The following is a 14,134-nucleotide window of genomic DNA, read 5'->3' as shown; positions in this document are numbered from 1 at the left end:
TCTCGTGTAAACAGAACTGCCTGTCATGCTCCAGAGTGGAAGAACCACGGGGAACCCTCAAGGCTGTCCCCAGCATCAAGGACAGTGTCGAAATAGAGTAAACGCTCAAAGATGTTTGATGCCTGACGGAATGAGCAACACCCTGGTGCTGGCGGGATGGAGAGTTTAGACCACAGCCCGTAGAGCTGCCTTGGGATGCTGCAAGGCCAGGGCTAGTAAAGGAGGAAAATCAAGGAGACCATACTAAGGGTTTTATTTCAAGCAGGGAACCCTTTGCTACAGTAGCAGGATAAACTGACTAGACTGAACGTTTCGACTTTGCACCAGAGCCATGCTTTGTCCTGGCACTGGGTCTGTTAGGAGAGGGGATTTTCAGAGACATGCTCTTAATCACTCAAGGGGGATGGGGGCCTGTGGAGGAATCAAGGAAGACCCTTTCAAGGGGGGGGAAAAAGGGTGGGGGGTTTGGAATCTAAAGATACCTTCCCCACTGGGGTTTAGCTGGGAACAGATGCATCAGGCTGGCTGATGGTAGCTCCCCAGGGCACCATGTTGAGAAGGATTCAGAAACTGCATTCATCTCAGGAGGAAGGGGCTGCAGGACGGATGAGGGAAGTCTCTGGTGGGCACAGAAGCGGGAGTGACGTCATGGACACATAATAGCAAAAGAGCAGCGGTCTCCCCACGTGGTTCCAGTGAGAAGTCAAATTTAGATTAATGTCATCATAATGGAAATCAGACTGTGGATCAGGAGTTCACTTTGTTCTGTTTTGCTCTCCACGTGTAAAGAAGGCCCAGAGAATGCCCGCCCCACCTGCACTCAATGCTGGGCAAGAAGGGATTTCGAGGTGAGCCCGGCTGGCTTAGGGTCAGCGCGGAGGCCTTTTCTCTCTTCGGTCAATTCACTGCCGCAGGCTCTGGAGACGCCGCCACCATCAGCATCGGCTATCGCGGAATGAGGTCCTGGTCAGGTGATGCTGGACCTGGGGGAAAAGGAGGAAAGGTTAAGACTGTCATCTCACTGGGGTTATCAGTCAGCAAGATCTAGGAGTCAAACTGCTTTTGTGAAGCAACACTGGGCAAAGTATTACCGTGAGAACAGACTGGGGAGAGGCTATGAGGTTGCCCAGGGTTGTTTTGTGAAAGTTCAATGAAAGACGTTGCTGGGGGGGAAAAATGTATCTTTTTGCCTTGAAAATGAAATTTTCTTGAAATTGAGAGAGGGCCAGTGAGGTTTGAATGTCACGGAAGAGGGTGGGCCAGCACCATTCCAGAAATCGAGATATACAGCATCCCACCACTTGTTAGGAGCTGCAGGGCTCCTAATTCTCTGATTGCCTCACCCCACTCTGTCCTCAGTCTAGGCTACAAGGAGGGAATTGACTGCCTTGTCTTCAAAGCATGGCTGCTACTACTGCCAGAGATCTCAGCGCTACTTGGTAAATTCAGATCCAGGACTTGCTGAAGGGCCTTGGTGTTCTCGGGTTAGAGCAGGAAGCTGAACTCTCTGGGTGAGGCCTGTTCAAGACGAGGCTCCAGAAGAGTTCCTGGGAACCCCTCCTCCACCTGAGAGGCACTAGCCCCACCCACCCCTGCGCAGGAAAGACACACAGACATTTGTGCCCTTTGTCCTATCAGAGCATTTTCAGAAGGAAAAACTTCCAGTCACTGCTTTAAAAGGCCAAATCCAAGACAATCAGAATTGGGCTTGCTGGAAACGTCTTCCTTCCTCCTGAAGTAGCCAAATCAGGGTGGCCGCAAATGGCAGGGGGCCATGGCTCAGGCAAGTGTCCAGCAACTCTGGGATCTGTGAAGCCTTGGCATTAAAACCCTTTGCAGCTGAAGTTTAATGACATGGAAAAATGGTCCTGAACTATTAAATGGGAGGAGTGAGCTATACAACATTGCATAACATTGGATCCCATTTGGGGGATAAAAAAAAAGTTGGAAGAATATTAACAAGGCCATGGGATTAAAGGTATTTTTATTTTATTCTTTTTATTTGCATTTTCTATGTTTTCCTACATTAAAATGTATTGATTTTATGATAGGATTTTTTTTTTTAATCACTTTCATCTGTTAAAAGGAGGATGTGGCCAGTAGCTGAACACAGTTTTAAGAACCAGATTTATCCTCCTTGTCCTGAACATGACCTAAGTACAGTGACTGTTTACCCAGTGTATTTAATTATGCAAAATGTGTTGCTACCCTTTCCCTTTTGTAAGAGAGGCAAAAAGCCAGGAAGGCTGTGGATGTAGGTGCTTTAATAAAAAGCTACAGCATGTGACTAAAGCAAGCGTCCGGGGCAGGGCCTCGGCTCACTCTCATCAGCCTCATCCATCCTGCCCTTCCGCTGGCTCTAGGATCTGGCCCCATCCATACATCCTAGCTGTGCTCTTGTACAGGACAGGCAGCAGACAGGTTGGCTGGACAGTCCTAGTGAGAACCAACCACCCTTTCTAAGAGACTCTGCAGTCGCCATGACTGAAGCAAAATGGTCTCTTGTTTTCCAGAAAATTCAGTGACTCATCCCACTTTGTCTTCTGAGCTCTGAAACAAGAGAAAGGGAAACAAGGGAGAAAAGAGGAGGAGGAGTTGAGGGGATATTGGAAGCTGATCATCATCTACTCGATGATGTTTCTGTGCAACCACTTGTGTGCCAGATTTCGTGGGAAGCACTAGTGATACAAGGGTGAAGAAACAGTTATAGCTCCCCTGGAACTTTCAGCTGATTGGGGAGCAGAGCCTATAGTAGGTGTACCTCCTCCTGGCCAAGGCATCAGGGCAGGCTTCCTGCAGGAGGAGGCTTCTACACCAGGTCCTGGATCACAAAGAGGAGTTGGTGAGCCCAAGGACAAGAGGAAGGTCTGAGGAGAGGGTGTCAGGCTGGAAGAGCATGCACAAAGGCCCAGAGGCAAGAGTGAGGATGGTATGTTCAGGATGCTGCTGAGGACGAGGGCTTTAAGGACTGACACAACCTAGAGGGCAATCGGGAGCCATCGAGGGCAGTGCAGCAAGGGAGTCACTTATTCAGACTTCAGTTTTCAGATCCCTTTGGTTGCAGTGACTTTTCTACGATGAGAACAGGAAAAGGAGAGGGTGTGGGAGGCAGGGGTGGTGGCAAAGGCTGTTCTTTAGGAGCCTATTCAGTAGTGAGGTGGAGGGACAGTGTACCATAGGGTGGGCACCCTGGTTCCAGACCTCTGTCTTGGGTTACTGAATTTGTACGGTGAAGCTAATGGACTTCTCCCCAAGGGCTGAATGGGAAACATACAGGTGAGCTCGCTATAGACAGGTTAAGTTCTGGGCCAGCCTCAGTTACTGACCGCCTAGCTCATGATCAGCCACAGGTGGGCATTTCAGAAGAGTTTTTTGATGACAAGAAGGGTGGCAATTCTAGTCCTGAACGAACACAGATTCAACAGGAAACAAACAACAGAGGGAAATTTCCGAAGGCCACACCACTTTCACCGCAAAGAAGGGGTTTTAAGCTCCGGGAGGGCACAAGTGGCAGGGAAGGAGGTGCACTGACCTGGCGCTCAGGGACTGGTCACCACGCGGTCCCCACGGATCGCCTGCAGCGAGAGCTCGTACCCAAGGAACATGGCTGCGCTCATGGGGAAGCCCCGCACGGCGTTGACTGTGATGCCTCTGAAAAACACCTTTGGCGGGAGGTGGGGTTATCACAGGACACGGACCGGCACCCTCCTCAGGCATCCACACCTCCGCCCGCACCCACATCACTTCTGAAGGCACATTTCTTCGCAGGCCCAGTATGCACACGCTAGGTACTACCAGCTCACAGGTGAGTCCCGTGAACACCGCGAACGCTTGCTTAAAACTGTGCTCTCTCTCATGAGCACGCGAACACATGCTTGGTTCTGGGACTGCAAGTTACAGCTCCATACGCTCTGCAGTGGTAGACAGCGCCAGGCCCTGACCAAGCACTGTGACAGGTGCTTCACAGGGCGTCCCAGAAGGGGTAGGCTGGGGGAACTAACTCAGACCGTGCTCCGCTCCAGATGGCAGATGCGGAGTCCAGGCACAGCGTGGCCAGTTAGCAGCTATGTTAACCTGGGAAACTGGCCAAGGCTCTAGAACTCGATTTTCCCACCTGTCTAATGGGGGTAATAATACTGCTGACCTCCTACAGTTGTTGAGGGAATAAATGACATGTTGCTTTTAAAGGCATTTTCACAGTGCATGTCCTGCAGTAAACACTCCTTAACTGTTGACAAATCACACCATCCTTATTAACAATAGTGTATGAAATCACTACTTCATACAGAGTGGCACTCCACTTCCATCATAAATACGAATGCTGAGGAGTGCCTGTACTGAGCTGCTGAACTCCGCCTTTAATACAAGAAGACTGGGCTCATCTGTCACCCCTAGGGAACATGGTGAGGTGCTTCCCCTCCGCTGTGAATCTTCCCGCCTGGTGCTGGGTAGACACTGGTCTATGTGATGTGGTCCCAGCCCCTGGGAAGTGCATGACCTACTAGGGGACATAAGCCCCATTCAGGAATAATTGCAGTGTAACCTATAACATGATGAAAACAAATAAAGGCCTTGGTGAGGGGTGGGGTGGGGAGGTGTGCTGAGCTGCTTCAGCCATGAGCGACTCTTTGTGACCCCATAGGTTGTAGCCCTCCAGGCCCCTCTGTCCATGGAATTTTCCAGGCAATACTGGAATGGGTTGACATTCCCTCCTCCAGGGGATCTTCCCAACCCAGGGATTGAACCTGCATCTCCTGTGTCTCCTGCATTGGCAGGAGGGTTCTTTACCACTAGCGCCACCTGGGAAGCCCCAGGGTGGGGAGGAGCTGTCATTAAATGTCTTCTTTGGGGAGAGATGACACGTCTGAAGGCAAATCGCTGCCCACACATGAATGACCTGAGAACTGTCGGGTGTAAGAGGTAAGCCTGTATGATTTACTAGTCACAGACTACAACTCGGTACTTGTAATTTCCAGAAGATAGAAGCCCAGCCCTTTGCATGCCCCCAGTTTCCTTAGTTGTCACGGGCCAGGACACCAGGTGACATCCCTTCAGGAGAGGTGTCTGCAGCGTGACACTTGTGGAAACCTAGGACATGCAGCTTTGCCAGGAAGGAGAGAGAAGGGCCTCAGTACACCCGGGGTTGGGGGGAAGCCTTGGCCCCAGGGAAGGGAGCCGATGGGCCAAGAGCCACAGAGATGAGCAAGTGGCCAAGACAAACAGTGAAGCGTTCAGGCAGGGGGCAAGCAGGCTCCTTGTAACATTAGCACTCCTCTCTAATGCCTAACCTTTCTGGAATTCCACAGAGATGGAACTCACCCAGGGTGGCTGAATAACAAGGAATTGGGTCAGGCTCCAAGAGGAAAATTCCATGCTGGGTGTACACAGAGGCTCCCGTGTGCACCTCCACAAGGCAAGGCAGGCCAGGCAGGACCCAGTCTGGAGTGTGACCCTCCTCCCCCACAGCACTGGGTCATGTACGAGCTGTGGGCCACTTCAGACAGCCAGAGAGGACCTCCCCCAGCTGTGGCCTGCTCTGCTGTGAGGCCCAAAGATGGCAAGCAGAGTGCAGACCTGCTGGCTTTTACCCTGGCTTTTGGAACACAAAATCACGAGACAATCTTTCCTCACGAATCCTCTATGGCTCCCCACTTCCCAAGATCAAGTCCATACCCTTCCCTGACCTTCCAGGACCCACATGCCCCTTGCATTTCTCTGAGCTGCCTCTTACACTTGACACTGTGGGCAGTATATTGGCCTGCCATTCCTCCTACTGGGCCAGCTGTCTCCCACCACTGGCCCTCTTTTGGTCCCTGGCGCTGGAATGCCCTCCAGACTCGGCTCTACCCTCTGGTAGCCCTGCCACGGCCACACCAAGTAGGATTATGACCCATTGCTTCTGTGCCCTTGGTATCTCTGCCATCACAGGCCTTCTCACACCATCCTCCAATCACCTATGACTTGTCTATCCACTCATTAATAGTCCTAATCGGAGTAGTGAGAGCTGGGCTATGTGTACGGCTCCCATTTGAATCCCCAGCACCTGCCCTGTGCTTGGTCCAGAAGATCCTCTCTAAGTCTGATTAAATGAGTCAGTGGCTAGTTGGATGCGCAGATGAGTGAAGGAATGAGTGAATAAACAAATGAACAAACTCCTCAGTGAGAAAAAACAACAATCTCTGAGCCCAAAGAGTCCTCGTGGTGGTTGTGGTAGTGGCGAAGGGGGATTCCTGGAGCAGAAGAAAGGCTCCAGATCCCCCAAGCGGCAGAACCAAAGAGCAGAAGAAAGGCTCCAGATCCCCCAAGTGGCAGAACCAAAGAGCAACCAGCCCTGACGCCTCAGGAAGCTGCTTACAAACGGTCCTCTCCATCTCTCCTTAGAGTTATCCAGCTTCACCTCACTGTCCTGACCCCACTCGAAGCAGTCACCTCTGTGGAGCCAGAGGACATCAAGTCGCTCCTCCAGCCTCCTTACTGCAGATGGCAACTCTCCAAGTGTGAGCTATGGCCCACGTGGTTCAGGATGGTCCTCAAAGCAGGCAGAGAATGGATCCCAAACTACCCCACCTTTCTACCATTCTGACTTGGGGCTGCCCCCGAAGTCCATGGACTTCTAGTTCCCCCATCATCAAGACTGCTTTCCTGGTAATCACCGAGTTATAAGGGGCTACTAAAACTGGGCATCATCATCTTTATTTCACTCCTTTCCAGTTCTTTACTACATCGAGTTCTTCTTCCATAGGGAAGTGAGAACAGGTTGCAGCCTCAGTGAGCTGCAGCAGAACTCTGTGGGAATGGGGACTCCATAAAGCCAGCACTAAGCCCACTGGGACTGGAGCCAGCTCCAGGCTTAGGAAAAGGTGCTCTTCCTGCTACTGCTGGGGATCTGATGGGGAGACTACCCAACTTTCCAGGATGTATAGGATTTTTTCATGGTACTATGTATGTTTATATGCAAACACTTATACAAACACACATAAATACATATACATGCATATATGCGTGCACAGTTTGTGAATATTTGAAAATATCTCATGAGAAACTCATAACTGATTGCCTTTGAGAAAAGACTGGGGGTCACAAGAGGGTCACTCTTGTGTCCCCCTTATACCTTTTCAAGCTTCCTATTTTTATATTATAAATACTATAACATTTTTAACCAACTAATAAAAATAATTAGTCTCCATCAACAGTGTAATCAACTTTAATATTGCTATTATGACTTAAAACCTGTCTGAATATACACTGTGGGTCAGATGCTTTTGAGATTAAGAAATCAATCATCTGACCTCAGTTGTTTTCTAGGACTTTGCATTTAACAACACAGTAACATTTCATAGGAAATGATATCAGCAACATATTTTGCTTCTGCAGACTTTTTGGAAATAGAACACATTAATACTTGGGAAAACAGAATATCTCAAAAATTGAGCATCTCTTTTGAATCTCTCTTATGTTTCCCTCTGTACTTGGTTGAATCACCAACTGTGCTTCTGCTAAAAAAAAAAATACAAAAGACGATTCAGCATCCAATTGTGATAACAATTCTCAGTAAAGTGGGTATAGAGGGAATATACCTCAACATAATAAAGTCAGATATAACAAGCCCACAGCTAACTTCATTTTCAACGGTGAAAGCTGAAAGCATTTCCTCTAAGACTAGGAACAAGACAAGGAAATCCACTCTTACCACGTTTATCCGGCATAGTATTGGGAGTCCTAGCCACAGCAGTCAGAGAAGAAAAGGAAATAAAAGGAATTTAAATTTGAAAAGCAGTAAAACTGTCACTGTTTGCAGATGACATGATACTACACACAAAGGGAATCCTAAAGATGCCACCAGTAGTGATGTATGAGATTTTCCAGTAGTCTGCATGGCCACCTCATGAGAAGAGCTGACTCATTGGAAGACTGTGATGCTGGGAGGGACTGGGGGCAGGAGGAGAAGGGGACGACCGAGGACGAGATGGCTGGATGGCATCACGGACTCTATGGACGTGAGTCTGAGTGAACTCCGGGAGATGGTGATGGACAGGGAGGCCTGGCGTGCTGTGATTCATGGGGTCGCAAAGAGTCGGACACGACTGAGAGACTGAACTGAACTGAACTGAAGATTGTTTTGGCTATTCTGGGTCTTTTGTATTTCCATCCAAATTTTAGAATGATTTGTTCTAGTTCTGTGAAAAAATGTCATTGATATTTTGATAGGAATCACACTTAATTTGTAGATTATCTTAAGGAGCATGGTCTTTTAAATAATATTAATTATTTTAACAAGCATGAGCATAGTGTATCTTTCTATCTCTTTGTGTCATCACTGATGTCTTACAGTTCTCCAAGTACAAGTCTTTTACCTCCTTAGTTAAACTTATTTCTGTGTATTTTTATGCAACTGTAAAGAAAGACTGTTTTCTTGGTTTCTCTGTTAGTTCATTGTTAGCAACAAATTTCTATATATTAATTTTGCATCCTACAACTTTGCTAAATTCATTGAAGAATTCTAATATTTTTTTGGTGGTATCTTTCAGTTCAGTTCAGTTGTTCAGTCATGTCCGACTCTGTGTGACACCGTGAATCGCAGCACACCAGGCCTCCCTGTCCATCACCAACTCCCGGAATTCACTCAGATTCACGTCCATCGAGTCAGTGATGCCATCCAGCCGTCTCATCCTCGGTCGTCCCCTTCTCCTCCTGCCCCCAATCCCTCCCAGCATCACAGTCTTTGCTAATGAGTCAACTCTTCCTATGAGGTGGCCAAAGTACTGGAGTTTCAGCTTTAGCATCATTCCTTCCAAAGAAATCCCAGGGCTCATCTCCTTCAGAATGGACTGGTTGGATCTCCTTGCAGTCCAAGGGACTCTCCAGAGTCTTCTCCAACACCACAGTTCAAAAGCATTAGTTCTTCGGCGCTCAGCCTTCTTCACAGTCCAGCTCTCACATCCATACATGACCACAGGAAAAACCATAACCTTGACTAGACGGACCTTAGTCGGCAAAGCATTGTCTCTGCTTTTGAATATTCTATCTAGGTTGGTCATAACTTTTCTTCCAAGGAGTAAGCGTCTTTTAATTTCATGGCTGCAGTCACCATCTGCAGTGATTTGGGAGCCCAAAAAAATAAAGTCCGACACTGCACTGTTTCCCCACCTATTTCCCATGAAGTGATGGGACCAGATGCCATGATCTTCGTTTTCTGAATGTTGAGCTTTAAGCCGACTTTTTCGCTCTCCTTTTTCACTTTCATAAGAAAGAACAAAGCTGGAAGTATCATGTGCCCTGCTTTCAAACTATACTACAAATCTACAATAATCAAAATAGTATGGTACTGGTACAAAAACAAACAAATAGATTAATGGAACAGAATAGAGGGCCCAGAGATGACCCCACACTTACATGGGCAATTGATCTACAACAAAAGAGCTAAAAGTGTAAAATAGGGAGAAGACAGCCTCTCCATTAATGGTTTTGGAAAACCTGGACTACTTTCTCACACTCTATATAAATGCAAAATACATTAAAGACTTAAATGTAAGACCTGAAACTATAAAACTTCTAGAAGAGATCAAAGGCAGTACATTCTTTGGCATCAGTCTTAGCAGTATTTTATGAGCAGTCTCCTCAGGTAAGGAAAACAAAAACAAAAATAAACAAATGGGACTACATCAAACTAAAAAGCTTTTTCACAGTGAAGGAAACTACCAGCAAAAGGAAAAGTCTGCTTAATGAGTGAGAGAAGATATTTGCAAATGATATATCCAATGAGGTTAATATTCAAAATATACAAAGAATGTATACAACTCAATATCAAAAACCCAAACAACCTGATTTAAAAATGAACGGAGGGCCTGCATAGACATTTATCTAAAGAAGACATATAGATGCCCAACATACACATGGAAAGTGCTCAACATCACTAATCATCAGGGAAATGCAAATTAAAACCATAGTGGGATAGCACCTCACACCAGGCAGAATGACTGTCGTCAAAAAGACAAGAAATAACAAATGTTGTCAAGGACGTGGAGAAAAGTGTTCATAATGGTAAGTTGGTGCAGCCATTATGGAAAATAGTATGGAAGTTCCTCAAATAAATTAAAAAATAGAACAACCACACAATCTACTAATTCCACTCCTGGGTATTTACATAAAGAGAATGAAAACACTAATTAGAAAAGATATATGCACTCCTATGTTCATTGCAGCATTATTTACAGTAGCCAAGATATGGAAGAAAGCTAAGTGTGTATCAATTGATGCATGGGTAAAGAAGATACATATACATGCAATGGAATATTACCAAGCCATAAAAAGAATTAAATCTTGACATTTGTGAAAACATGGATGAATCTAGAAGGTATTATACTAAGTGAAATAAGACAAAGATAAAAACGTATGATTTCACTTATATGTGGAGTCTAAAAAACACAACAAATGAGCAAACATAACTAACCAGAAACACAGCCATAGATACAGAGAGAAAACAGGTGGTTGCCAGAGGGGAAGAGTGTTGAGGGGGAGAGAAATAGGTGAGGGAGATTAACAAGCACAAACTTTCAGTTACAAAATAAATGAGTCATGGGTATAAAATGTACTGCATGAGGAATGTAGTCAATGACTATGTGATATCTTTGTATGGTGACAGACGGTAACTAGACTTATCATGGTGATCATTTTGAAATGTACAGGAAAATCAAATCACTATGCTGTGTACCAGGAACTAACATTGTGTTGTAGGTCAATTATACTTCTAAAACAAACAAACAGAAAAAAACATTAGATTTGTGGTTACCAGAAGTGAAGGGTGATGGGAGGGGAAATTAGATGAAGGTGGTCAAAAGGCACAAACTTTGAGTTATAAGATAAATATGTACTAGGGATGTAATATACAATAAGATAAATATAATTAACACTGCTATACATCACATATGAAAGTGATTGAGAGGAAACCCTGAGTTCTTATTATAAGGAAAAAAAAAGTTTTTCTATGTTTTAGTTTTATATCTGTATGAGATGATGGATGTTCATTAAACTTATTGCATTAATCATTTCATGATATATGTAAGTCAAATCATTATGTTGTATACCTTAAACATCCACAATGCTGTACATCAATTATATCTCAGTAAAACTGGAGGGAAAAAACTGAAGTGAGAATTCTAAGAAGATGTCAGAGTAGAAGATGTCAGGACTCTGTCTCCCCACCTAGACAACTATTACACTGACAGAATTTGTCTGATGTAACTAGTGTAGAACTCTGGAGTTTACTGAAGGCTTCCAAGTTCCAGGGGAGCATTTGGGAAGTGGTTAATTCTGGTCAATGTTAGCTTTTAGCAGAGTAGCAGCTACCTATCCCCCACTCCAAGCCCTTTGGCAGGCAGCTGTGCACATGTTCCTGGAGCAACCTGCACACAGCTTGCAGGAACCAGGGTGGGCAACGAAACCCTCATCCTCCGAATATATTGGACATCTGCTCCTGGCCACTGATTGCTGTTTCTGATCATGAGGTGCAAAGAGGAAGACAGTCATTCTTGTTTAATGTCCCCCTCCATTTTGAAAGCCCCTCCTCCTCTGGCTGAAGTGATTTCCAGGGAATTTAAAGGAATGGTGACCCCTTTCCCTTCATTTTTCTCTTTTTTCCTCTTTTGAGAGCCAGACATTAAAGGCTAGGAAATTCAAAAGCAACTGCATGTATGGGGAAAATTAAAAGTGACTGTTCATGCCCAGGGAAAGGCACAGGCTCAGAAAAAAAACTGAGAAAACCTTAAGTTTACACCTCAGGTTGATCTTTGGCACAGAGATAGCCTACAACAATCAAAAACGAAACCTACCACACCCTGGGGAAGAGACAGAATCTGATTTCTAGAGTTACTACATTATTAGACTCAAATGTCTAGTTTTCAATTAAAAGAATTACAAGGCATATAAGAAATAGGAAAGTATGGTCCACTCAAAGAAAAAAAAAATCAACAAAAAATGTCCCCCAAAGAGACTTGATAGTATATCTGCTTGACAAAGACTTTAAAACACCCTTCTTAAAGGTGCTTGAAAAACTAAAGATGTGGAGAGTGTCAAGAAAATCATATATGAACAAAACAGAAATATCAACTAAAAAAATAGAAAACCCGGAAAGAAGCCAGACATATTCTGGAGCTGAAATGTACTGAATGAATAACTGAAATGAAAAAAATTTACCAGAAGGATTCAAAGGTTTATTTGAGCAGGTAGAGGAAAGAATGAGCAAACTTAAAGACAGGACAAGAGAAATCATTGAGTCTTGGACACAGAAAGAAAAAACAGTGAAGGAAAATGAACAGCGCCTAAGGGACTTGGGGGAAACTCTCAAGCAGAGTAGTATATTGTGGGAGTCCAAGAAGAATGGGGGCGGGCAGAGAGTATTTGAAGTAATATGGCCCAAAACTTCCCAAACTTGATGAAAAACATGAATGTAAATATTGAAGAAGCTCAATGAACTCCAAGTAATATGGACTCAAAGAGATCCACACTAAGACCCGTTATAATAAATTTTTGAAAGACAAAGAGAGAATCTTGCAAGCAGCAAGAGAGAAGTGACTCATTATATACAAAGGATCCTCTATAAGACTTTCAGCAGATTAGTCATCAGAGACTTCCATGACCAGAAAGCAATGGGCCAATATAAGCCAAGATCTAAAATAAAATAAAAACCGTTGAAAAAGGATTCTGTATCCAGAAAAACTATCCTTCAAGAGTGAGAGATAAATAAAAGCTGAAGAAGTACATTACCACTAGACCTAACCTGTAAGAGCTTTCCTGTGGCTCAGATGGTAAAGAGTCTGCCTGCAATGCGAGAGACCTGGGTTCAATCCCTGGGTTGGGAAGATCCCCTGGAGAAGGGAATGGCAACCCACTCCAGTATTCTTGCCCGAAGAATCCCATGGATGGAGGAGTCTGGCAGGCTACTGTCCATGGGATCACAAAGAGTCAGACATGACTGAGTGACTAACACTACCCTGTAAGTGAAGCTCAAGAGAGTCCTGCAGGCTGAAATAAAATATCACTAGATAGTGATTTGAAGGTGTATGAAGAAATAAAAATCTCACAATAGGTAGACACACAGGGAGAGTAACACCAGCATCGTGGCAGCACAGGACATCCTTCGTTTTGCCCTTACTTCAACAACAAAGATTAAACAACCATCCATGAACAAAGGTGCCTCTGTGGGAGCTGTGGGATCCAGCACCTTACACCAAGGGACCCAACAGGATGCTGCCCACCTGTGCATCAGCTAATAGGCAGATAGACCTCAGTCCTGGCAGGGAAATCTGCAGTGGCCTGTGAAAAGGTTCCAGCCACTCTTGGCTATAGGACCTGGAGAACACTGACTTGGGCAGTCTCACACAGAACCTTTGTGGAAGTCCAGGTTTCTGGAGGAGAAGTTCTGGCCCTTCACTGGAGTAAAAAAATAGAAGTTTGAACACACTTGGATGGCAGTTAGTAAAAAATGGAGGGTTTGGGATGAGGCAGCCATATGAGAGAAGGCCTAGAGGTCAGTAGTAAATTAGTACTAATACATACAAATACCAATGCTAATACTAATAAGTTAACTTTTTCTAAATGTTCTTTATGTATTATGCATTAAGCTGAGCACTTTTTACATGCCTCATTTAATGTAACCTTCAAATGTCTCTTCTGTTTATGGTAGGGATGGTTATCATAGGAGAAACTGAGGACTAGACAGATAAAGTTTGCCTGGATTCCCCTAGCTTACAAGTAGCCAGACCTGGTTTGGAACTCAAGTCTGCTGATTAAAGTTTTGCTGTTGTTTAGCCAAGTTGTTGTTTAGTCGCTAAGTCATGTCTGACTCTTCGCAACCCCATGGACTGTAGCCTGCCAGGCTTCTCCGTCTGTGGGATTTCCCAGGCAAGAGTACTGGAGTGGGTTGCCATTTCCTCCTCCAGGGGATCCAAGGATGGAATCCATGTCTCCTGCGTTGGCAGGCGGGTTTTTTTTTTTTTTTTTTAACCACAGAGCCACCAGAAAAGCCTCTAAGAAGCACTACAAGAAAGCCAGGGGCCCATTTGAGGAAGAGCAAGTATGAGGGGTCTAGGAGGTATCATGGGAGGGAAGATAGATAGGGATGAATTAGTTTATAACC

General features: G+C 45.2%; 1 protein-coding gene across 1 annotated transcript in view; it reads right to left on the bottom strand.

The window, feature by feature from the left end:
- Positions 1 to 379: 379 nt before the first annotated feature.
- SLC25A48 (solute carrier family 25 member 48) overlaps positions 380 to 14,134 on the bottom strand; it is a 44,235-nt gene continuing 30,480 nt past the window's right edge. The window contains exons 7-8 of the mRNA XM_068981216.1: positions 3,533 to 3,662; positions 380 to 983 (exon numbers count right to left, since the gene is read on the bottom strand). Coding sequence (XP_068837317.1) covers positions 3,540 to 3,662 — 123 coding nt within the window. The 3' untranslated portion in view covers positions 380 to 983; positions 3,533 to 3,539. The remainder of the gene's footprint in view (positions 984 to 3,532; positions 3,663 to 14,134) is intronic.

This window comes from Capricornis sumatraensis, chromosome 9 (genome assembly GCF_032405125.1).
Source record: "Capricornis sumatraensis isolate serow.1 chromosome 9, serow.2, whole genome shotgun sequence".
NCBI lineage: Eukaryota > Metazoa > Chordata > Mammalia > Artiodactyla > Bovidae > Capricornis > Capricornis sumatraensis.
Note: the sequence above shows the minus strand (reverse complement) of the source record. Positions and strands in the feature narration are given on the sequence as shown.